A 26,371-nucleotide genomic window follows, 5' to 3' on the forward strand; every position below is an offset into this window, starting at 1 on the left:
CAGTAGAATATTGATTAACCCTAGCAAAATTTACCTACAGATTTAGCATTCATATAATGTTTATTTGTCAGGATGTTGCTTAGCTCTTTTTGTAGCCCATGTATGTTCTTAAGGTGGGACGGTGTGAAACAAGGAGTCAAGAGAAACTCACTCCTATCCCACTGCATTTTCTTCATAAAGTGGGTATGATCAAACTGAAATTTGGCTTGCTATATGAGCCTGTTGGGGATTAAATACAGTGAGATGTATTAAAAGATGCCTACAAGGAAAAATGCCTTGTAAAGTTGTCCTTGTGCATAGGATTGACATCATCCTGTTTTTCAGAGGTGTGGTGGGTCTTCAAATTCTTGATACATCTTTTCAAACAGAAATGATAGTATAGGACCATGATGGTGAACCGATGGCACGTGTGCTAGATGTGGCACGCAGAGCCATCTCTCCAGGCACAGGAGCCATCGCCCATTACTCTTCCAGATTCAGGCACACCAGCCAGCTGGTCTTCATCCATGCGGGAGCACCAGAAACTGGAAGAGCAGCCACTGCATGCACTGGCCACCTGGTCTTCTGGTTTTTGGCACACATATGTGCACAAAGATCAGCTGGCTGGTATGCCAGAACCCAGAAGAGCAACGGGCGATGGCTTGCATGCCCAAAGACATGGAGAAGGGATCCTGGCAGTCACTTCCTAGGGGAGCAGAGCTGTTGGCCAGGATGGGCAGGCCAGAGTTTCCCTCCCTCCCCTCCCAGTCCTCCAGCCTGTGGCACCAATATGTGTCTGCAGTCCGGAGCACCTTGCCGGCTCGGGCACACAGGGCAACAGGGCAGCGTTTGCTGGCTGGCTGGCCGGCTGCTCTGTCAGATGCTCCTGCCGTCGCCGAGGGCGAGAGGCGAGGGGGTGATGGAATGGGAGCAGAGAAGAAAAGTACATCTCTTGAGGGCATCTTGCCAAAGAGCACCTAACCCAGGGGTGGACTGCTGGGGGTTCGCAGGGGTTCAGGAGAACCTCTAGGTAAGATTCTGTGCAGTTCAGAGAACCTCCAAATCCCACTCTTGGCTGGCCCCGCCCTGCCCACCCCATCCTGTCCCCAAGCGGACTGTTTTGGATGCAGGTAAATGCAGGGCGCATACGGAGGCTTGAGGAGGGCGAAAAATGGCCTACCAGAAGTTCAGGTGTTTGGCCATTTTTGCCCTCCCAGAGGCTCGAGGAATGCCTCCATAGCCCATAGCCCGTGGGGCAGGAGGCTGACGAGGCCACGCCCACCCTTGCTAAAAATTTTGAAGCCCACCCCTGACCTAACCTAACTGGTGGCATTTGCTTAATGCAGTTGGTTGTTCTAAAAACGATCGGTGAGGGGACAGTCTTGGTCTGCAAGGGGAAAAGAAAACACAGGAGCATTGCCAAATGCAAACAGTTGATCCCAATCATTTTCAGCCATTGCGTGTTCTGTATCTGATCAGTTAGTTGGGTACCTTATACCTCCTTCCGGGCCATGTCCCCATGGCTCTCCAGAGGGCAATGAAATGCCAGCCTACTCACTTATGGATAAGCTAAGCTGAATATGATAACTCTCTTGAAGCTGGATTTAAATAGCTAAAGAAGTTCATATCCCAGGCAGGCAGCCCTTCAGTCAGGATCAAATACTGCTTCAACTGTGGAAAAAAGGCATATGTCAACAAAAGGTTTTAAGGAGGCCAGTGGAGGCCAGATTTTGAAGTGAGGAAACATGTGATTTGCTAAATTCCCATGGTCTAAAAATGGACAGAGACATTGTCAAAACTGCCTTTTCTGTTTCAATGGGGTTACATGTTATCTCCGGAGACACACGATAGCACCATTTCTTTATAAATTATAGTTAGGTTTTAAGTCTCTCTACAGAAGGGGTGTCCCACCTTGACAGCTTTAAGACTTGTGGACTTCAACTCCCAGAATTCCCCAGCCAGCATGTTCTCCCCAGGGAGGCGGTGTTTGGGTCTTACACCACCAGTCCATAGCAAAATGGCAGCATCCTTCTATTTTGTCCAACTTTTAATGGTTCAGTGAATTAATGTACTCCTTTCCTTAGATTCATTTTAACGTGGTCTTGGTTTTCATTGCATCCTTTTAATGTTTTAAATGTTCATTGCTATGTTTTATCACTTTCATTTTTAATGGTTGTAAGCTGCCTTAAGTGACATATAGACAGAACCACAGATTAGAAATTTAATAAATAAATGCAGAATAATGACTTGCTATCTTGAAGAGATGACCTGGGCTGAATAGCAATAGCAATAGCTTCAACCACTGGAATGGAATGGAATGGAATGGAATAGAATAGAATAGAATAGAATAGAATAGAATAGAATAGAATAGAATAGAATAGAATAGAATAGAATTCTTTATTGGCCAAGTGTGATTGGACACACAAGGAATTTGCCTTTAGTGCATATGCTCTCAGTGTATATAAAAAGACAAAATACATTCATCAAGGATCACAAGGTAGAACACTTAATGATAGTCATAGGGTACAAATAAGCAATCAGGAAACAATCAATATCAATATAAATCGTAAGGATACAAGCAACAAAGTTACAGTCATGCAGTCATAAGTGGAAGGAGATGAGTGATGGGAACGATGAGAAGATTAATAGTAGTGCAGATTTAGTCAATAGTTTGACAGTGTTGAGGGAATTATTTGCTTAGCAGAGTGATGGCATTCGGGGAAAAACTGTTCTTGTGTCTAGTTGTTCTGGTGTGCAGTGCTCTGTAGCGTCGTTTTGAGGGTAGGAGTTGAAACAGTCCAGGACGTGAGGGGTCTGTAAATATTTTCTCAGCCCTCTTTTTGACTCATGCGGTATACAGGTCCTCAATGGAAGGCAGGTTGGTAGTAATTGTTTTTTCTGCAGTCCTAATTATCCTCTGAAGTCTGTGTCTGTCTTGTTGGGTTGCAGAACCTAACCAGACAGTTATAGAGTGCATATCTTTTCTGTTTCCAATTCTTCTCTGAATGTTATTTCTTTCTTGCTTGGTTTTATTTAGTTTTTTGTTTTATTTACTGCCAACTCAGCCATATTCGCAGGGGAAGGGCAAGAGAGGTTGGGAAAAGAGTAGGAGAGAGAGTAAGTAATCAAAGGACAATGATCATCATCATTAAAATAATCCAAACAGAAATAAGTACAAATGTCCAAAGAACAAGGTAGTATTAAAATATCCAAGTAGTAATCATGGTTTGTTGGCTAAAAAAGAAAGACAGGAAAGGCTACCAGAATATGCTGCCTCTTGGCCACTGGCAAAAGGAAACCTGCTTTTCTTAGCAAATAAAGCATGAACTGCTAGGATTAATATTATTATTTAATCAATCAATATTATTAGGGTCATGTACAGACCATGGGGTATGGTTGGGAAACCAGCTTCAGAATTTGGGAATTGTCCCAACTCAATTTGGACTCAGTCCTCAGTCTTCCAGATTTAAAGTGCAATTTGAAGCTTCATCCTTCCCGTTATCTAGTATAGGAAGAACCCAATTATACCTTTCATGTAAAAGAAGAAGAAAAAAGTACAGGTAGTCCTTGACTTACGACCACAATTGAGCCCAAAATTTCTGTTCCTAAGTGAGGCATTTCTTAAGTGAGTTTTGCTCCATTCATGGCTTTTCTTGCTACAGTTATTAAGTGAATTACTCTATTTCTTAGTTATTAAGTTAGTAGACTGTGATTACAGCACAGGTGGCTGGATTCTGCGCAGCAGCACTGGGGGTTTGACGAAAACACGTGATTAATCCACCATAGCTATTTTACACAACTAATGTAGCAAACCCTTTTGCGTTACTACTCTTTTGCATTTTAGTATTTTAATGACTATGGGCCTCACAGTTTAAGGATTGATACTATGGTATAGTTAGGCCTCGTGTAACTGACAGATTGAATGCCAATTTGTGATTTTAATATGAATTTTATCTGTTATTTATTACCTTATTCTAGAATTTTTAACTGGATATTCCTCAAGTGCTTTTATTAGTTCTAGTCTCTGGTCTTCGACTGCAATAAACTTGATTTGATTTGAGTAGCATAATTGTTAAGTGAATCTCACTTCCCCATTGACTTTGTCAGAAGGTTGCAAAAGCTAATTATATCACCCAGAACAGTGCAACCGTCATAAATACAAACCAGTTGCCAAGCATTCGAATTTTGATCAAATGACCGTGGACTGCAACTGTCATAAGCGTGAAAAACGGTCATAAGTCACTTTTTTCAGGGTTATTGTAACTTCGAATGGTCTAAATGAATGACTGTAAATCTAGAACCACCTGTGGTTGATTGGGGATAGATTTAATGACATTTACCACAGATATCAGCTCTCTGTGAAACAATTTTCAGAAAGAAGGACAGGAGTTTTATGTGTAAAATGTGCTCAAGGAAATAATAACATTCCAGACAATAATATTCCTTGGTAAGGCCCGATAATAAGGAGCTGATTTTGGGGGTGGGGAGAAAGGAGGCAATATATAAAGTCTTTTACTTAATTATTTGCAAGTATACGTTTCCACAAGTGACTTGATTAACAAGATTTGATAATCATGTCATCCAAGAATAAAGTAAGGGAAAAAAAGGAACTTTATCTAAACACCAGTAAATAATTGTGGGATCATCTGACAACTGACACTATTCATGGTGTGCACTGCTGAGAAATTATAAAATATGAATGAAACAAATCATAATAATTATCATTCCACTATGATTGGGTTGACCTCGGTGGTCTCATTGTTAATATGATCCCTTTGATATGAAGTGAGCCTTGACAGTTACTGAATCCAATTGTCTCTATCATTTGTCTCCATTATTTGGCACTTGCTAAAAAAGCGAAGATTTTTTTTCACAGAAGCAATGGCCCTGTTTAGCATTGGATGAATTGGATTGAGCTTCTTGAAATCCAGATTCAGCTCAAACGAGTTCCAGTATTTGAGGGGCTGCCACAAAGAAGAGGGGGGTCAATTATTCTACAAAGCACCAGAGGGCAGGACAAGACACAATGGATGGAAACTAATCAAAGAGAGAAGCAACCTGGAATTAAAGAGAAACTACCTAACAGTGAGGACAATTAACTGGTGGAACAGCTTGCCTTCAGAAATTGTGGATGCACCATCACTAGAGGTTTTTAAGAAGATACTAGGCAGTCATTTGTCTGAAATGGTATAGGTTCTCCCGCTTGAGCAGGGGGCTGGATTAGAAGATCTCCAAGGTCCCTTCCAGATTCTATTCTATTCTATTCTATTCTATTCTATTCTATTCTATTCTATTCTATTCTATTCTATTCTATTCTATTCTATTCTATTCTAGTTGTGTTCAGTCCCAGTTTGCTTCAAACTACTGAGTTTGACTCAGGGGTGAAATCCAGCAGGTTCTAACAGGTTCTGGATAGTAGTGGGTTTCAAAACCCGTTGCTACCAGTTTGCTTGTGGGCGCTCGTATGCTTGCGTACATGTCCGGGTGGGTGGCTGGTCCGCTGCTACCGGTTCGCCCAATCCATCACTAGCGGAAAGTTTGAGAAGTTCGGAGAACCAGCAAATACCACCACTGGCTGGCCCCAGAGTAGGGTGGGAATGGAGATTTTGCAGTATCCTTCCCCTGCCACACCCACCAAGCCACGCCCACCAAGGCACACCATGCCCACAGAACTGGTAATAAAAAAAATTGGATTTCACCACTGGGTTGACTCAATCTTCTATCCTTCCAAGGTTTGGTAAAATGAGGACCCAGATTATTGGGGGCAACATGCTGACATTGTAAGCCACCCAGAAAATGCTGTAAAGCATTATAGGACAATATGTAAGCCTAAGTGCTATTGCAATTGCAATAACACTTTGGTACTGCAGATCTGGCCCAAATTAAATCTCTGGTATTTCTTGGCATTTTTTCTGAATATGATGTCCATAGTCCAATGTAATAATCTTGAGCAAAGCTGAGGATTAACATGTCTTGGTCTTCAGTGATTTGTACATCCTAATTTAATTCAGGATTTTCAACATATGCTAGAAGGAGAGATTTCACTGAGTGAAATAGCCTTTGAAATTGCAATTGTTGAGCTGTAGTGCCATCTAACGGACTGATGAAAGAAATGAAACACTCTGAAACAAGGAAATGTTTTGATCACATATGAAAAGCGGGCATTGCCAATACACCTCATCTAGGCTTTTTTGACACCTTGCAGACACCTGTATGCCTCATTGCCATTCATCGAGATTTTGTTTTTCCAAGCTAGACATATCCAAGCCTTCTATTATTTGTGAGAGTTTCCTCCCAGATCCTTGGCCATCTAATAGGCTTTCCACTGGAGACCTTCAAAATTTTCAATGTTTTTCCAGGAAGGCAACATCCAGAACTAAAGCTCATATTTTGGGAGAGCTCTGGCTAATGCAGAATTGAAAGGAACAAGGTCTTCTTTTGCACCCGACTCAAGAGCATTTAATTTCAGGCAATATAACTGATACCTGTATGTGTGCTTCTCTCTTCGCTGATTATCCAAGCAGGAAAAGACATCAAGCATTTGAATGCCTTAAGCAGAAATCCAACACATGGCCAGCTACAATAAGCCAGCTCTTCCATAAAAAAAAACCAGGTTATCATTTCTTAGAGAAAATACATAGTACTATGTAGTACTGCTTCTTCTGGCCATTTCTATATCAGTCCATTTATAATTGTATCATTAAGTGTTAAATTTGTACCCTATGACTATTATTAAGTGTTGAATGTGTTGTACCTTGATGAAGGTATCTTTTATTTTATGTACACTGAGAGCATATGCACCAAGACAAATTCCTTGTGTGTCCAATCATACTTGGCCAATAAAATTCTATTCTATTCTATTAGTTTTTCCTGACTAGATACACTCCTGCTAAGAACAGGTGTAATTAGATAGGAAACTGACTGGCTAAGGATTACAATTGAGCTGTGTGTATGTAATTAGACTCCAAGAAGCTTACTTCAGTTTTACTATCACCATTAGGAGAAGGGGAACATCATAATCACATATACATACGCCCTTATTTGAAACCAGTCATTTAAGCTGCTTGGTTAAGAAGATCTGCTCTCCCACACCCTGGTCAACAACAATAGCTTGTTGTTGGATAATTGCCTTGCTGATTATAATCTCCACACTCTACACCAACACTGTATTTGTGGGACCACCTTATTCTGCACAGCCGTTGCCTGAAATTCTCCAGAATCAGAATTTCCCATCATGAGCATCAACAAAGAGGAAGTTGAAACTTTCTTGGATAGCAATCCAGATTTTGCCAAGAAGTATTTCGAGAAGAAACTGGAGGATAGAGTTTTCTCTCCCAAGATGAACGGTGAACAGTCCTCAGAAGATAGCATGGGTTTTGAGGGGATGGACCCGGTAGAAACAGAAACGCTTTTTGAGCTGATACAAGACATGCAGGAAAGCATCAACATGGAGAAGGTGGTCTTCAAGACCCTCAAAAGAATCAGTGCTCTCATCAATGCTGCGTGGTGCAGTCTGTTTATGTACAGGCAGCGAAATGGCATCCCAGAGCTGGCTAGCCGGCTGTTCAACGTTCATAAGGACAGCACCTTGGATGAATGTCTGGTGGCCTCTGACTCCGAAATTGTTTTCCCGCTGGACACGGGTGTATTGGGCCATGTTGCTCAGACCAAGAAGACCATAAACATCCAGAATGCTCCTGAGGTAAGGCTTGCGGTTACTCTGTTATTGATAAATGCCAAAGAATAAAAACTAACTAATGTTCATATTTCAGAAGGGTTTTAAGAAGACCGGGATTCTTTCACTATGATTTAGGGACTAGCAACAGCACCTAGCCACCCTTGGCTGATCTCAAACAGCTAAGCAGGCTCAGTTCTAGCCAGTATATGTTTAGGAAACCAAGGATGTAGGCTAGATTGAAAAGTTGCAGAAATACCCCCGAAAGAGACAATAGCAAATTGCTTCCCTATTGCTGGCAAGAAAATTTCATGGATGTGTCCATTAAGTTACAGGGAGATGAAGCTGTTCAGTAGGAAGTTTTATCTTTAACTGGCAATTCTTTGTGGACTTTCAGGAAGCCACTGAAGATACAGCTACCCTTGATGAAAAAAAATATAGCCTTTTTAGATCAAAATAGACAACTTAATACCAACTTTACCTCTCCTTCGCCCCAACTAGCATGTCCTAAGCAAAGGATTGTGGGAATTATTTAATGGAGATCATCAGGTTGCCTATCTTTGGCCTAAGGAAATACCTGTATGGAGATATATCAAATAATTCATAGTGAGTTAAAAACAGAAAATGTTTTTCTCCCTCCCTCGTAATATTTAAAACAAGAGATCATCCAATGACTTAAAATGTGAGAGATTCAGAAGTAATTACAGGCATCAGACAGCTGTTCGTTAAATTAAGGAATTTGCTTCTTCAAAATGTCCGGTTAGCAAAGCTGGCTGAGGAACTCTGGGAGTTGAAGTCCACAAGTCTTAAAGGGACCAAGGTTGGAGACCTCTGTTTTAAAGGAAGAATAGACAGTCACATGGGATTGGATATTCAAAGGACAAAACTCTTGTTGAGTGGCTATCATCCCCAGAATGGAAGGCAGCATAGCCTAACTTCCATTGGTTATAAGCAACAGTAGAGAGGATAATTGTCCTTATGTCATGAACTTGGTTTTCTGGATTCATCTGCCTGGTCAACTTAAACCTTTGGTCTGATTCAGCACAGTTTGCTCATGTTCTTAATGGAAGAAACCAATGAATATATACAGTGGTAGCTTGGTACTTAGCTGCTTTGAAACTCATTGAATTTGGTACTCAATGCATTTTAATGTGAACATTTTGTCCCGGTACTCATCATTTGTTTGGTACTCAGTGCACAGGTTAGAACTTGTTGGTGTTGGCTGTCTTATGACTCACTACATTATTCCTTATGGGAAAAATTTGTTTGGTACGCATTGTTTTTTGCACTCATCGTGCCTCCCAGAACCAATTTATGATGAATACCATGGTACCACTGTAGAAGCTTATTTATTATGGAGAGGGGTGGGTTGGCTGTGCTATTTCTCTACTTGATGTGCCTAAGATAGAACAAGAGCAGCAGCTCTTTAAATCTCAGATCTGTCGCACATCATGAGTTGTAGCGTAAGAAACCTTTTGCAAACCTAGAAACAATAAGAAAAACAGAATAATTGTGTTTACATTCCTCGTGTGTTCATCTATTTTTCCATTCTCTTGTTGTGGTTTAGCACAGCAACAAAGTCTCTTTGTTGGCTCCCTTTTCTATAGAGATTAAGTTCTCTTATTTATTCTCTTTGTAATATTATTTTGGGAGGAGGGGTTCTTCCCCCCCCCTTCTGATCTATCCATTCATTTTAAATTGCCTTCTCTGGTCTGTATGTTTCTGGCTAGACTGTTATTAGCATTTTGTTATTCTGTACATGTGGAATGTGCTTCCAAACCACTGGTTTGGTCCTTGTTTCTATCACTTTGGATTTTTCCTCCTTTATTTTCTTGGTGGATTCTTCTTGATTTCCCAATGGGGCATTACTGATCTTTTCCCCCCTCTTCTTTCCCACCCCATACCTTCCTTTCCAATGCCATGGCAATTCAGTTGACTACCTCTGCCATACTGGCTTGGAGTGAGGGGCTTATATTGAACAAATTGGCGAAAACATGGATATTTCTATAGGGATGATATGGAGGTTAAACCTATCAACTCTGACTCTGAACTGGTATGTCCATCGATGGGAGGTTTAGCATCTTCTGAGCTTCTCTTGCACAATGTATGGTTTTTTGTGGGGAAAATGATGACATTTACATAATACTGTAGACTTGCATAAAGTTATTTTAAAAATGTATTTACCACATTTATATAGCTGCCCATCTCACATAATGACTCTTAGGTTGAACCTAAGAAGAGTGATTCACAGCACTGGCTATCCATTAAATTTTCAGACCACATGACATCCTCAGAAGATCCCATAGCAGTTTAGGATTTCTTGCAAGGTATCAGTTCTATATCTACTTTCTTAATTCTTACAACTCCTACCCTCAAAACGACGCTATAGAGCACTGCACACCAGAACAACTAGACACAAGAACAGTTTTTTCCTGAACGCCATCACTCAGCTAAACAAATAATTCCCTCAACACTATCAAACTATTTACTAAATCTGCGCTACTATTAATCTTCTCATCGTTCCCATCACCCATCTCCCACTTATGACTGTATGACTGTAACTTCATTGCTTGTATCCTTACGATTTATATTGATATTGTTTCCTGATTGCTTATTTGTACCCTATGACTATCATTAAGTGTTGTACTTTATGATTCTTGATGAATGTATTTTGTCTTTTTATTTTACATTGAGAGCATATGCACCAAAGACAAATTCCTTGTGTGTCTAATCACACTTGGCCAATAAAAAATTCTATTCTATTCTATTCTAATTCCAGCCCACAGTGGATACACAAACTTCCTACCTTACTCCCATCCCTCAACTATAAGGGGAAGTAAATTGAATGAAATCAGGTCATTATTTTCTAATTGAGCTCACTGAAACATCATCAGAACCAGTGGTGGGATTCAGCCAGTTCGCACCACTTCAGGAGAACCAGTTGTTAACTTTCTGAGCAGTTTGATGAACTGGTTGTTGGAAGAAATCATTATTTGAATTCCACCACTGAGCACAACTATCTTGTTTCAAGCAACTAAACTGAAAGGTGTATCATCAAATAACTTTGAAGCATTGCAAAAATTGAAAGGCATCTTTAAGGGGGTCTGAATTAGTAAAGTATGATTGGTGCACAAGAAGGAACATGCCTCTAGATGCCTGGTGTTTGGAAGAATGGACAGGGGACTGCTCTTCTCCTATTAGTGGTCAGACATTGAAATAGATGGTTGTTTACTCCAATAATACAGGGCTCTTTCTAAGTTCTTCAAAGAACTTAAAAATTTCAGTCACCATTGAACAGTAATATTCAAAGGATTTTCAAATATAATTTGCTAACATTTGCTTAAGAAAAGTGAGAAGGGTATGACTACATTATAAGATAGCAATAATTTTCATTTCAGAAGCACTTCCACACTGCTACTGGCTTCACTCTCCAAGAAACCGGTTGAAGTTAACCAGGTTTGCTCACACTACAGTTGTCCTTGAAGGGTTGAGAACCAATCAATGGTCCTTCTAGCTAATCATCTGGAGAACACTGTGTCCCTACGGTTGCCATTCATTGGGTAAACACTACTGTTGCTAAGAAGGGAAGCCAACAAGCTGTCAGGGCCTATCTAAAAAAAGAAATAGATACTCCCAAATGAGGGTGGAAGGGGAGGATCCTAAGAGAGAGAAATGGAAATTCCTGACAATGGAAAATGACTCACCTGCACTTAAGCGCCTCAGAACATCAGCCTCTCAAGTTAGAAACTAGAACATTTCCATGTGCTGTGTGGCAGCTGATCTGGAAGTAAATTAACTTAGTTAACCAAGGACAACAGAGTGGAATCAGCAAAACTGTTGTGGCAGTCTATGAATAGTGCCTTCAGGGAAGTTCCTGAGTGGAAAACTGTTGGCGAGCAACCATCCCAGTTGGGAGGAGGGCCCAAGGGGAAAATTAGCGTGGAATCCTTAGATAAACCCAAGAGGCAAGGTCTGATTCCCTCACTCCACCCTGAATGGCAATGAGCCTTATCTTGTCTTTCCGAGGGGAAAGCTACCAGTCTGGGGAGATTCCTGTAGAATAAACATACAACAATAAAGTAGCTTCGTTGAATTCCACACATGTGGGTCTGATTGTTAGAGCCTGACAAAAACAAAAGTACAAGTAGTTCTAAATTTACAACAGTTCATTAAATGACCGTTCAAAGTTACAACAGGGCTAAAAAAGTTTTCAGCACTTTTCACACTTATGACCGTGGCAGCATCTCCATGGTCATATGATCAAAATTCAGACACTTGGCAACTGACTCATATTTATGACGGTTGCCGTGTCCCGGGATCACGTGATCCCCTTTGGCGACCTTCTGACAAGCAAAGTCAATGGGGAAGCCAGATTGACTTGTGTTAGTAACTTAACAACTGCAGTGATTCACTTAACAACTGCGACAAGACATTGAGCAAAATTCACTTAACAACTGTCTCACAACTGAAATTTCCAAATGACCAATTATGGTCATAAGTTGAGGACTACTTATATTCCCTTCCAGATGACAAATATTTGTGCCATATGGCACAAATATATTGAACTTCTTCCCAATCTTAAAATCGAAATTGTGTCCTATTGTATCTGCACACACACATAAGCCAGTATTATTCATTTCAAATCCCTGCAGTCCATAAACGGTTCCTGCTGGGATTACTTCATTGTTAAGTATGCTTTCATAACCGGGTCATTTGCTCATCACAGACCCATAGATAGGATACAGTAGGTAAGGTAAACAAATAGTCTCTTCCACGTGGAATTAAAACCAGCTTGATTCCCCTTTCCCTGAGGTGTGACATTGTAAATAGCCTTCACTGTGTAATTTACCCTTCCCCAGTTGAATGCCCTCTAAATATGTTAAGACAGCAGCTTCCACATTTTCCCTAGAGAATTTATCATATTTAATTTCCAAGGGATCTCTATGGCATCCAGTTGAGTAAAGTGGTGAATTTTTACTTTGAAGGACAGAGCATGTAGAACCTTACTGGTAAATATATTATTTGCAGATGAAAGGAGACAGATTGTGAGTCCATGGAGAGGCAGCGCTGGACTCAGATACTTCAGAATCATTGTAAAATCTCAAACATGGTTTCCCCCCCCCCCAGGATGAATATAGCTTTGCTGCAGATCAGTTCCAAATTTGGGTCAAAACTCCTCCCATTCAGTGTGACCTGCACATTAGTGTATCCCTGTCCTTGCACCTCTAAAGCAGGGGTGTCCAAACTTGGCCACTTTAAGACTGGTGGACTTTAACTCCCAGAGCTCCTCAGCCAGCTTTGATGAGGAACTGTGGGAATTGAAATCCACAAGTCTTTAAGTGGCCAAGGTTGGAGACCCCTGCTCTATAGGACAACCTACCTAACATGACAACACTGTTTTTAAACAGAATTCATACCAAGAATAATTTTGGAACAAAAAAAAATCAAATATGATTTCGATAGTATTGTATATGCTGTATTAAGAAGGGTTTAAAAAAAGGGTTAGGCTGTTAGGTTACATGTTAATTGTTCCTATTTCTTTTCGTTTTTTTTTAAAAAACAGTGCCAACAGTTTAGTACATTTGTTGATGAACTCACTGAGTCTACTACAAAGAACATTCTTGCCACACCAATAATGAATGGCAAAGACGTGGTTGCTGTGATCATGGCAGTGAATAAGATCGGAGGCCCCTTTTTCACCAGTGCAGATGAAAATGTAAGTACTGGGAAATCATCTTCTGAGATATTCTCTAGTCCCCAACATCTACATTTAAATGTAACTGCATTGCCATATGTTGAGTAACTGAGCAAAGTTTTTTTTTTTTTTTAATATCTCAGCTGTTCCTGAAGTATCTCAATTTTGCCTCCTTGAACCTCAAAATTTATCATCTGAGCTACCTTCATAATTGCGAAACACGAAAAGGTCAGGTGAGGAAACTTCTCTAAGCTTCTCTGCTATCTCTAAACCTATCTGTTTGTGTGTGTACGTGCGTGTGCACATGTATGTGTGTAGAAGGCGCCAATTTTTTAACAAATTCTCAAAATGTGACTGAGACTCAGGACCGTTTTGTTTTGACAAGAACATCTTCTGTCAAAGGGCTTTCAGAAATTACTGACTATATGTCTTGAGGATCATAGAAAGGTGACAAAACCAGAACAGGACTGGAACAACCCTTATTGAAACCAAAAGGGGTTGGACCTTTTCTGCCTTCTTATATTTCTTGGCTCTTGGCCTTCTCTCTCTGCTTAGTTTCAAAATCTGGAATGGTAGCCCGCATGCTACCAATAGCGAACCGGTAGAACCGGGATTTCAATCCCACTACTGGTAGGCATGGCCTGTGCATGAGCATCCAGCCCACAGGCTGCCAATTTCGAAAATTCAAATGATTTTCTATAAGTGTCCTAGGTACTTCTCAGTTTCACTCATAAACTCTCGGATTTTGCTGATTACCACCCACTCTCTGTACCAGTGGTTCTCAACCTTTATAGTGCTGCGACCCCTTTAATACATGCTGCAACTCCTTTAATACAGGACGGAGGCATTAAAGTGGAGACTCCTCCACTATTAAGTTTATGGCGCCTGAAGCCAGATTAGGCTAGCGATTGGGAGTGATTGCAGCTGGCTTGAGAGGAAGACATCAGAGCAAAGATTTCTCTCTTTTTTAATTCATCGTGCCTGAAGCCGAATTCGGCTAGCGATTTGAAGAGCTTGCAGCTGGCTTGTGGAATCAACCATTGGAGCGCGATTCTTCGACTCGCAAGTATACTTCCCATATTTCCGATGGTCTTAGGCGACCCCTGGCAAATCGTCATTCGACCCCCAACGAGGTCGCGACCCACAGGTTGAGAACCGCTGCTCTATACAGTAGTATTTTGGTTCTCATCATTAATTGGTTCTGAGAGGTGTGATGAGTGCCAAAAACAATGAGAACCAAACAATTTTTTCCCATAAAGAACAACTTAATGAGCACATCAAGACGTTCTAGCTTGGGTGTTGAGTACCAAACAAATGATGAGTACTGAGACAACGTTTATCTGTCAAAATGCTTTGAGTACCAAATTCAATGAGTTTCAAAACAGTTGAGTACCAAAGTACCACTGTACTGCTATTTTCTCTACTATCATCCTATTGTGTGCCTATTGGAGTCTTCCAATTTGATTGGTGGTGTACCAAAATCATATTCATACACTCCCCCAACACCCCCCACACACTTATCCATGTGCAATTATCATCAAACACATATTCATAACACATGTATTTGTATACAATCATCATTCTCTTTCTCACACATATGACATGTACACACGTACACACACATATCATACTGCAATCACTTTTTTTTTCCCATTTAAATTTTTTTCCTTAGGAATGTTCAAATATCACAGATCAAACGAGTAAGGAAGTGTTTCAAAGAAAATAACAATGAATGTTAACATTTAACGTAATTTTTATAATAAATTGTTTATGAAGCCTGGCCTGACTTTGTCCATGAGAAATCAGAAATGGTGCTTCTGAATTCAGTAGATTGTCTAGGCAATTTATCTTACCTGCTTTGCTCTTCTGCAGGTTTTACTGTGGTCAGGCAATAAAGTATTTGAAGAACTGACTGACATCGAAAGACAATTCCACAAATCTTTTTACACAGTGAGAGCGTATTTGAATTGTGACAGGTATTCAGTAGGTCTTCTGGATATGAATAAGCAAAAGGTAAATTGTTCCTAAGTGTAGCTCAATATAAGCTTGTCTATTTCAGTTCCACAAGTTTTCATGTCCCCTTCCATTTACGTCAAAATATTTGTGCAGCAACATCAGAATGAAACAACCAAAATACTGCAACATTTACAGTGCTATTATCTGCTATTCTTCAAAATATTCCCCTAACACATTTAATTTTGATAGATGAGAATATTTATTTATTTTATTTATTTATTTTGTCACTCAGTATATACAAGCATAAGCATGTAATAACTATACAATATATAAGCATATATATAAGTATGAGTATGTAATAACTATATTAATTGGATATAACGAAAGAAAACAATAGGACAGGAACGGTAGGCACGCTTGTGCTCTTATGCACATCCCTTACAGACTTCTTAGGAATCGGGTGAGGTCAATGGTAGATAGCTTTTGGTTGAAGCTTTGGGGATTTGGGGAAGAGACCACAGAGTCAGGTAGTGTATTCCAAGCATTAACAACTCTGTTACTGAAGTCATATTTTCTGCAATCAAGATTGGAGCGGTTAACATTATGCTTAAATCTATTGTGTGCTCGTGTATTGTTGCAATTGAAGCTGAAGTAGTCTTCGACAGGAAGGACATTGTAATAGATGATTCTGTGAGTTAAACTCAGGTCATATTGAAGGCGGCTTAGTTCTAAATTTTCTAAACCCAGGATTTCAAGTCTGGTGGCATAAGGTATTTTGTTGTATTCAGAGGAGTGGCGAACTCTTGTAAAATATTTCTAGGCACGTTCAATTGTATTGATGTCAGAAATGTGGTGTGGGTTCCAAACAGTCAAGCTGTATTCAAGAATTGGTCTAGCAAATGTTTTATATGCTCTGGTTAGTAGTGTAGTGTTTTTGGAGAAGAACCTACGCAAGATTAGGTTTACAACTTTTAAGGCCTTTTTTGTGATGTAGTTACAGTGGGCTTTGGCACTTAAATCATTTGATATGAAAACTCCAAGGTCTTTAACAGGGTGGGGGTCATCAGTAAGGTAATGTTCATCAAGCTTGTACTTAGTGTTTAGGTTCTTTTTTCCAATATGTAAGACTGAGCATTTGCTGGTTGAGATTTGGAGTTGCCAAGTTTTAGACCATTCAGATAAAAAGTCAAGGTCTTTTTGGAGGATAGCTGTATTGTTGTTGGTGTTAAATAGTTTGACATTGTCAGCAAAGAGAACACAATTACTTGTGATATGGTCACAGAGATCATTAATGTATAATATGAAGAGCGTTGGTCCAAGAACGCTGCCTTGGGGAACGCCACTTTTAACAGGAATAGGATTTGATAGAGCATTACCAATTTTGACCACTTATTGTCTGTTTGATAGGAAAGCTGTTATCCAATTGTGGAGGGGTCCTGAGATGCCGTAGGATTTTAGTTTTAGGAGAAGTTTATCATGTACTACTGAGTTGAAAGCTTTACAGAAGTCTATGTAGATTGCATCTATTGCTTTGCCCTGATCAAGATTTGTAGTCCATATGTTTTTGCAGTGAAGAAGTTGTAAATTATATGATAAATTTTTTCTGAAACCAAATTGTTTGTTAGAGAGTAGGTTGTTTGTTTCTAGATGGAGGGTAATGGATTGGTTGATGATAGAGTCCATTACTTTGCAAATGACACAGCAAAGAGAGATAGGTCTGTAATTTTCAACTAGGCTGGGGTCTCCTTTTTTGAAGATAGGGATGACCGTGGCAAGTGATCAAAGTTTGGGAAGGGAACTGGTCGTGAAAGCTTTTTCAAAAATTATGCTTAGGGGTTCTGCTTTATTAGTGGAAATCTTTTTTAAGAAGTATGCACATAGTCCATCTGTCCATTTGTAGCTCCGAGTTGAACTGTGGTGTCCTTGGTACTCTCTTAATTTGGTGGGTTTTTTGCAGAAATTTCATTACCAAACTAAGTAATATCACCAATTGCTAGATCAACAAAGCTCAAAGAGTAACCAAGGACTCCATATTTAGTTTCACAAATTGGCCTTTCTATATACAAATTATATGCCCAGTCATTGAAATACAGCATTTGTCCGCCATACTTTCCTACAGAATTGTGCAAGTCCAACAATTTATTTGGAATGTTTTCCCAATTTCGTATTAGTTTATTGGTTAAATTGGTTAAATTTATTGTTTCCGTGCCAATGGCAACAGCTCATCTTTTCCTTTGGAAATGATAGGGGTGAAAGGTGGGGGTTTTCATATGCAAACTTCATGTACTTAAATTTCAGAATTTACTCGAGTTACTTGGATTTGAGCAAGGGAAGAATGACGCAAATATTCAAAACAGCCTCCTTTATCAGACAGATGAGTAATTGCAAACCTAATCCACCAGAATCTGTCATACAATGCTAAAAAAACAGTCTCACAAAGAACATCTGTTTGGAAAAGATATTTCTCCAAACTAAAAAAAAAAGTATATTAGGAATAGTTCTCCTTTTTAAAATGTATTTCTCTTTTAACTTTTATTTCACTTTATAGGAATTCTTTGACTTGTGGCCAGTACTAATGGGTGAAGTTCCACCTTATTCAGGACCTCGAACTCCAGATGGCAGAGTAAGTTACTAACCAGATAAGATATCTTTCTCTGTTGGCTTTCCTATTATGAATGTCAGCTCTGGTTTCTGTTTTTTTGTAGGAAATTGCCTTTTATAAAGTCATTGATTATATTTTACATGGAAAGGAAGAAATTAAAGTTATCCCGTAAGTAAATAACTGCGGGGGTGGTGGGGATTGATACAAAGTTGTATGCAGTCAACTCCTACAATCTAGTCTATAGAATGTTGTTGTTCAGTCTGACTCTTCACCGCTCCATGGACCATAGCATGACAGACCCCCTGTACCAGTGGTGGGATTCAAATAATTTAACAACTGGTTCAGCCAGGGTCAGGCTAGTGTTGTGGGACTTGTGGCCCATCCCCATCATCCAGCTCCGCCGTACATGCTGGATGATCGTCCAGTGATTGCCAACCTGACTCTAGGTGAACCAGTTATTAAATTACCACCACCCCCGCTATCAAAGTGGATCCTGGGCGCTGTGCTGCAATGGAGAAATGGGCAACGGAGCGGCTGACATGAGGGAAGGAGGAGGAGCAGGGAGAAGCACTTTTGTGCTCTTATGCATGCCCCTTATAGTCCTCTTAGGAATGGGGTGAGGTTAACAATCGGTTCATCTGAATCGGTGCAAACTGGCTGAATCCCACCATTGCCCTGTCCTCCACTGTCTCTTGGAGTTTGTCCAAATTCATGTTCATTGCATCAATGATACAATCTGACTATCGTTCTACAGAATACAAGATCATTTTTAATAAAGAGTAAAAAAAGAAAATCAGTGCGCTGTTGTAAGTACTGCCCTCTCCGTGGTGCCTTTCAGATGTGTTGAAATAGTGTTTCCAACCAGCCTAATTAATTGAGAATTATTTGGGAATTTCTAGAGTTATAGTCTTTGCCATCTGGAGAACCTCAAGCTGAGAAGAAAGAGTTGGAGTGTTGTGACTGAGCTCAGATGTTCCCTCACTTATAAAGATAATTAATTCTCAGCCTAACATATTTTACACCTTTTTATGAGAATAAGTAATACACTGCCTCTCTCATTTTGGTGGGAAATGAGGTTCTTTTTTTAAAATACAAATGTATGAATTCGAGCACAGGTCCTACAATGAATCTGTAGCTAATAACAAGTTTACCGTGTAAGTTAAGATAAATATAGATATTCTAAAAGTATGAATGAAGAAAATTGAGCTGAAAATGTATCTATTGCTGGGACACTCCAATGTAACTGTAGAGCAGGGGTGTCAAACTCAAGACCCACAGGCCTAATACGGCCCACGGTGTGCTTAGATCTGTCCCACAGGGCTGCCGTGGAAACAGCGAATGACCAGCTTGCAGTGCCCCTGCCAGCAAACACGAACTCTGTTTTGCTGGCAGAGGGTTGCAGGAGGCCATCGCAGCCAAAAACTGAGCTCGGGAACCTGTTTTCACTGGCAGAGCGCTTGGACAGCCACAGGACATGAGTGATATCGAACTGGCAATGCCCATTCTGGTCATGCCCACCCGGGCCCCCTGAGGTCAAACACAACCCTGATGCAGCCCACAATGAAGTCGAGTTTGACACCCCTGCTGCAGAGAAAAGGGAAGAAAAGAATTAATACGATATATGGCATCTTTGCATACAGCCCTGTCATAAAGTGTCTCAAACATTATGTAACTGGATCAACTGGAAGTTATCTGGATAAGTAAATGTGTCAGTGACATTGAAGATACATAAATGGATTAGACAGTGCCATGTGTTCTGTGATGAACAAGGTATTATATCAGAAAACTATCCAAAGAATATACTCTAAAATGATTTAAGTAGGAAGTAATTCGTTGGTTCATACAAACTTACGTAATTCCTTCCCAGGTTTCATTTCTTCAGTACAAATTTATCGTTCTGAGGAGTTGAACCTATTCAATATTTTACATACTTAAAACTCTGAGTGATCAACTTCTGTGCCACAATTTTTCGTGATGTTTTCATGTTTTCAGTTGATACCTGTAAAACATGTTGGTTTATTACTGAAAATAGTGAAAATGCAGCTATATCTACATACTTCATTAGCAAGTCATTTGTTGTTGTTCCTTCCCTCAATTAATTGTTCAAATTCATAGATTTTTTTGTAAAAATACTAGACTACTTTAAAAAGCATGTAAAGAAAGAATAGAAAGTACATTTCATGGTTGACTTAAGTGCATTCTTTTTCTATCAAGCCTAATTTTTCATGTTTTATTCTATTTAGAAATCCCAAAGAAGATCACTGGGCACTGAGCAGTGGCCTCCCTACTTATGTAGCAGAAACTGGTTTTGTAAGTATTTATGTTGACCTCTTTACATAACTCAAGAGTACTTTGGCCAAGAACTAAAGATCTATGTGATAAATTCTTCATGGATAATACGGGCTTATTTTCCCAAATAAGAACTATGTTTGAATCAAAGAGAAGTTTCAATAGCCACTCATGGTATGAGGATGGCCTCAATTTTAAAAAATGAAATATGTATAAATTCTTGGATCACAGCCATAATATGTCAATCATATATACTTTCAGTTTTTACTTAATTTTCAAAATAGCAAAATATATATTGACACATATTTTTTTTCCTGCAATTTTTCAGATTTGCAATATTATGAACATTGCAGCGGATGAAATGTTTACATTTCAGGTATTATAAGCCTGTTCATAAGAGTTTTATATTTGCTCTGCTGGTGCCAGGTGTGAACAACGAGCAGAGTTCAAGCTAACTATTTTACTATGTTGTGCCTATAGCACAATCTGGCAACCTGTCCCTGGGGACAATTAGATAAAATTACGAAGAACTTAGGGAGGGTCAGTCCTAGCCTTTTTGAAGTTGTAGACCAGGGGTTTGCAAACTTGGCTCTTTTAAGACTTGTGGACTTCAACTCCCAGAGTTCCTCAGCCAGTGGAACTCTGGGAGTTGAAGTCCGCAAATCTTAAAAGAGCCAAGTTTGCAGGCCCCTGTTGTAGACAATCAAATGTTCTCGAAATCTTTTGAACTACGGGCTAAAGTGTTTACATATTTTGACCAACTAAAATGGTTCCCCCTCCCCCCAATTCATGTTGGAAGCATCATTTAAGACATTTCCAAGTCAAAATGATTAGCCGGTGATATCACTGTTGCATGGGGGACACCCATGGGGCTTCTTTCACGTCCCTGTCAAAGCAGTGGAGTGAATGATGGAAGTTCACCTCACCACGCAACAGCACTTGAGTCTCAAACATAGGCTTGCTAAACTCCAACCCAGGATCCTAACCATGTGAGCCACTGCACTCCTTACTAATATGGTCAAAGTCCTCAGATTAAAGAGCAAATCATCTAGAGCAGGGGTCTCCAACCTTGACAACTTTAAGACTTGTGAACTTCAACTCCCAGATTACAATTCTGGGAGTTGAAGTCCACAAGTCTTAAAGTTGCCAAGGTTGGAGACCCCTGCTCTAGAGCACATCAATTTGTCTATTTCTATGAAAATCGTATCAAAAAGAAAACATTGTACACAACATTTGATTTAGTAACAGATTTGCATCATATAAATACCGGTAGTTTTATTATTACAAGATCTGCAGGTTAGCCCTAGATCTGTTTAATACTAACATTGCTGGTGTTTTAAGAAAGGCCCTGTTGATGAATCAGGATGGATCATCAAAAATGTTCTCTCAATGCCAATCGTCAACAAAAAAGAAGAAATTGTAGGTGTTGCTACATTTTACAATAGAAAAGATGGGAAGCCCTTTGATGAACAGGACGAAACACTAATGGAGGTAGGCATAATTAATGGATATGAAAATATAATGTGTGTTTCCCATAAAGTAGTTGATTACATATACAGTTCTGCAGTGGCTAATTTAACTTCCAGTGTGACAAACAGAATAAACCAATCCATTCAGCACAGTTCCATTTCCGTTGTTGCCTTGAATTTTGACTGCATATAGCACATAAAGAAACATTGGGCTGAGAACATCTAATGAATAAGATTAAGATTGATAATATTATAAATGGTGGTTTCATATTATCCCTAATATACCTCTCCTTTGTAGATCTTTTTATGTGTAAGCTGATATCTCACTTCTTTCTTTATATGAATATCGAACTGGCCATTGGCCATATTCTGAGGAAGTTTAGAAGTTGTAGTCTAAATGTCCTCAAACACATTTATAGGATAGCAATTTGAGAAATAGCTTTTCTTTTCTATTATCCTGATATCTTTCATTTATCTAAACTCCCATTCTTCCTGTTTCCTCTGATCTTTCACATTCTTTGCCACGTGTGTAATTTGTTTTTATTTTGAGCTCAAATTCTATTTGGGACTCCTTATCAAAGAAATAGTCCCATAACTTCCTGGATGAATTATTGGGTTTACACAGTCATCATTATTAACAGATTATGACTGAACAGAACAGTATCATCAATCCCGCTATCCAAAAATCTTTTTGATGACTGCCATTTTTTTAAAAATTTGCTATTCTCTGGTTTCAATCAATGAAGATAGTTCCCTTGAGCACTTCATTTTCACATAAAAAGGATAGCAGTAATATACAAATCCAGGGGAAAAAAATAATATTCAAGAGTATTCAAGAGTGGCGCAGTGGTTAGAGTGCAGTACTGCAGGCTACTTCTGCTGATCAGCGGCTGCCAGCAGTTTGGCAGATTGAATCCCACCAGGCTCATGGTTGACTCAGCCTTCCATCCTTCCAAGGTGGGTAAAATGAGGACCCAGATTGTTGGGGGCAATATGCTGACTCTGTAAACTGCTTAGAGAGGTCTGGAAAGCACTGTAAAGTGGTATATAAATCTAAGTGCTATTGCTATTAAAAATTGAAAACTCAGCGAAAAAGAAATGGGCAGGGCAAAAAGGAGATTAGCTCCAGTTTATTAATAAAATATTTTTGTTTTTCAAGTCCTTAACACAGTTTCTGGGCTGGTCTGTGCTCAATACTGATACTTATGATAAGATGAATAAACTGGAGAACAGAAAGGACATCGCACAGGATATGGTGCTTTACCATGTACGATGTAACCAGGAGGAACTTCAAGAGCTCTTGGTATGACTTTTAAAGATTTGGCTCTATTCTAATTCTCTCTATTCCTTATTACTTGATTAATTCTGTTTCAACTGTTAAGGGATTGAGAACTCTTTGGATCTTGATCACTACGAAGTCTGCTACAAGATAAGACCAATCATTAAACATCAGTAAATAACAAGCATTGAACAAGGTTGGGATTGTTGGTTTGTTTTTGAGGTTTGTTTTTGTTTTTTGGAAATCATTAAACAGTCAGAAAAATATGTTGGTGATACTGAAAGCTTGCAAGTTTTATCCATCTGCTGCTTTAGATTCCAAAATACACTTCTTGTGTGCTCATAACTTCAACATGCCTGTGTTCCTCCACAGCCAACAAGAGAGAGGTTTGGCAAAGAGGTGAATGAATGTAAAGAGGATGAACTGATGGAACTTCTAGTAAGTGTCGATTGTTGTGAGTGCCTTATTGTGGCATCATGCCCTTCTTTTAAAGATTACAGATCTAAACTGGGAAATCTTTTATTTGGTTGCACATTACATAGGAGAATATTATATAAGCAGATAATGATGTCCTGAGGTCATAGTCCTAAGAGCAGGGCAAGAAGCAATGGGTGGAAACTAGCCAAATGGAAATCCAACCTGGAGCTAAGGAGAAATTTCTTTACTTAGTGGAACAGCTCGCTTCTTGGAGTTATGGGTGCTCCATCATTGGAGGTTTCCAAGAAAAGATTGGACAACCATTTATCGAGGATGAAATAAGGAATCTTGCCTTGGGCAGAGAATTGTATTAGACGACACCAAGGTCGCTTCTAGCACCATGATTTTATGTCTTTCTTGATATGTCTCCTTATGATATATACATTATATATATATATAAAGTGTGTTTCAGCTAAGTAAATATCAATTGTTATTATTTGATTTATAATTTATTCAGCAAAGGCCATTTATACAATACAAGGCAAAAAAAAATTGATTGACCCTATTCATCACAAACGTTTTTCTAGACTTTAATGAAAAATCGCCTCACTATTTCATCTGTGAGTTTTATTAAAATAATGAAAATGGTTTGCAAAAATTATTTCAGTAAAAAGTTTAATCTAAGAGAATTCGCTAGAACTTTCCAATTTCACTTACTGACATGTGAAACCAACCAAGAACCTCAGCTTACCTCAGGCAATATAGATTTAGCATTAATATGGTGCAATCCCTGACAGAAAAAAATATTCCACATTTTTACAAAAGCAAACACATTACAGAGGAAAACACTGACCTCATGTGTCCATAGTTGTCATAGAATACAAATATTTTTTTTATTTCATTTTGTCACAACAGTATACAAACATCGACATAAAACAACAACACATCATATAAGAAAAATATATATATAAGCAAAAGAATGAATAACTATGTTAAATTGATATAATGAAAAGGAACAATAGGACAGGAACGGTAGGCACTTTTGTGCTCTTATGCACGCCCCTGGGAATGGGGTGAGGTCAAAAGTAGACAGTTTTTGGTTGAAGATTTTGGGATTTTGAGTAGAGACTATAGAGTCTCTATATTGGTCATGGCTCATTGCAGGAATGCACAATCATATGCTAACATATGGATGCACTATAGAGATAAAATGGCAAGAAACCGGACACCAGGAAACAGGCAAGAGTTATTTAAATTATTAAATAACAGTTATTTAAAGACAAATGTCATCAAGAATCCAGATCGAAAAACTGGCTATGAGTAGTCTTCCTATCTGACCATATCCTTGTGAGGTTGTAGATGATCACAAGTCTAATCAATTGCCAAAAAAAAAAAAAGGATAACAACAGGCAATAGATCTGTAAATGGTTTGCTTAATTAACCAGAGTTTACATAAACTGCAGTTCTATTTTTGCTAGTATGAGCAAATCAATATCTTGGAAAAGTAAAATGAAATGCTGGCAAAGCTGTTTTGCAGGACAGGAATTGAATAGAGGTCTATCCAAACTAAGTTTGTTTTGGTGTATTCCAGTTATTGAAGTAGCATTAACATAACATAACATAACATCAGAGTTGGAAGGGACCTTGGAGGCCTTCTAGTCCAACCCCCTGCCCAGGCAGGAAACCCTACACCATCTCAGTCAGATGGTTATCCAACATTTTCTTAAAAATTTCCAGTGTTGGAGCATTCACAACTTCTGAAGGCAAGTCGTTCCACTTATTAATTGTTCTAACTGTCAGGAAATTTCTCCTTAGTTCTAAGTTGCTTCTTTCTTTGATCAGTTTCCACCCATTGCTTCTTGTTCTACCCTCAGGTGCTTTGGTGAACAGTCTGACTCCCTCTTCTTTGTGGCAGCCCCTAAGATATTGGAACACAGCTATCATGTCTCCCCTAGTCATGTCTCCCCTAGTCCTTCTTTTTGTTAAACTAAACTAGGCATTAGATGCAAGCATAGTCACTATTTTTATGGCAGTTCAGAGAGCAAAGTCTTGTTGCTTCCACTCTGGAATTTAAACTAGAAGTGCTATTATTCTTTTTTGCCCCCAGGAAGAAATGCTTCCAGATCCTGAAGAATGTGAAATTTACGCCTTTCACTTTTCTGATTTCGAACGGACTGAACTTGATCTTGTAAAATGTGGCATTCAAATGTATTATGAGCTTGGAGTGGTGAAAAAATTCCAAATTCCACAGGAGGTAAATGGTAACTTTTTTGCAGACCCTTCTTCAAATGTGGAGAAAATTTTTTTTAAGAGTAATGAGCACACTGTGGCTTTCCACTCATGTGGCATTTTAAACTTCCTACAAATGAGTTGTCCTTTTAAAATTTGTCTGTTTGTATTATATCCCACATTTCTTTCAGTAGTCCAAAGCAGAATTCATAGCTTTTCTCCTCCAAATTTTCCTACAACTTTAGGGGATAGATTGGGCTGAGAGGTAGTTACTCATCCCAATGTCATCTTGTGGGCTGCCTTGTCTTTTTTATTTTTATTTATTTTTCATATTTATATACCGCCCTATCTCCCTAGGGACTCAGGGCGGTTCACAGGCAATTAAAAATACATATAAATACAAACTAAAATGACAATTAAAAAACTTATACTATAGCCGAATTATTAAAAAACAGTATAAATACTAAAAACCCATTTAAAACCAGTAAATTTAAAATCTAATCCAGTCCCGCGCAGATGAATAAGTGTGTTTTAAGCTCGCGACGAAAGGTTCGGAGGTCCAGAAGTTGACGAAGTCCTGGAGGGAGTTCGTTCCAGAGGGTGGGAGCCCCCACAGAGAAGGCCCTTCCCCTGGGTGTCGCCAGACGGCACTGCCTAGCTGACGGCACCCTGAGGAGTCCCTCTCTGTGAGAGCGCACGGGTCGGTGAGAGGTATTCGGTAGCAGTAGGCGGTCCCGTAAATAGCCCGGCCCTATGCCATGAGAGTAGAATTAAACCTGTG

General features: G+C 39.3%; 1 protein-coding gene across 1 annotated transcript in view; it reads left to right on the forward strand.

Moving 5' to 3' along the window:
- Nucleotides 1–7,213: 7,213 nt before the first annotated feature.
- Nucleotides 7,214–26,371, forward strand: part of PDE6B (phosphodiesterase 6B) — a 47,997-nt gene continuing 28,839 nt past the window's right edge. The window contains exons 1-12 of the mRNA XM_058173229.1: nt 7,214–7,681; nt 13,218–13,370; nt 13,493–13,582; nt 15,222–15,362; nt 17,854–17,928; nt 18,011–18,075; nt 20,151–20,217; nt 20,525–20,572; nt 21,538–21,687; nt 22,825–22,968; nt 23,317–23,382; nt 25,469–25,615. Of these exons, the coding sequence (XP_058029212.1) occupies nt 7,214–7,681; nt 13,218–13,370; nt 13,493–13,582; nt 15,222–15,362; nt 17,854–17,928; nt 18,011–18,075; nt 20,151–20,217; nt 20,525–20,572; nt 21,538–21,687; nt 22,825–22,968; nt 23,317–23,382; nt 25,469–25,615 (1,614 nt within the window). The remainder of the gene's footprint in view (nt 7,682–13,217; nt 13,371–13,492; nt 13,583–15,221; nt 15,363–17,853; nt 17,929–18,010; nt 18,076–20,150; nt 20,218–20,524; nt 20,573–21,537; nt 21,688–22,824; nt 22,969–23,316; nt 23,383–25,468; nt 25,616–26,371) is intronic.

Source organism: Ahaetulla prasina, chromosome 2 (assembly GCF_028640845.1).
Source record: "Ahaetulla prasina isolate Xishuangbanna chromosome 2, ASM2864084v1, whole genome shotgun sequence".
Classification (NCBI taxonomy): domain Eukaryota; kingdom Metazoa; phylum Chordata; class Lepidosauria; order Squamata; family Colubridae; genus Ahaetulla; species Ahaetulla prasina.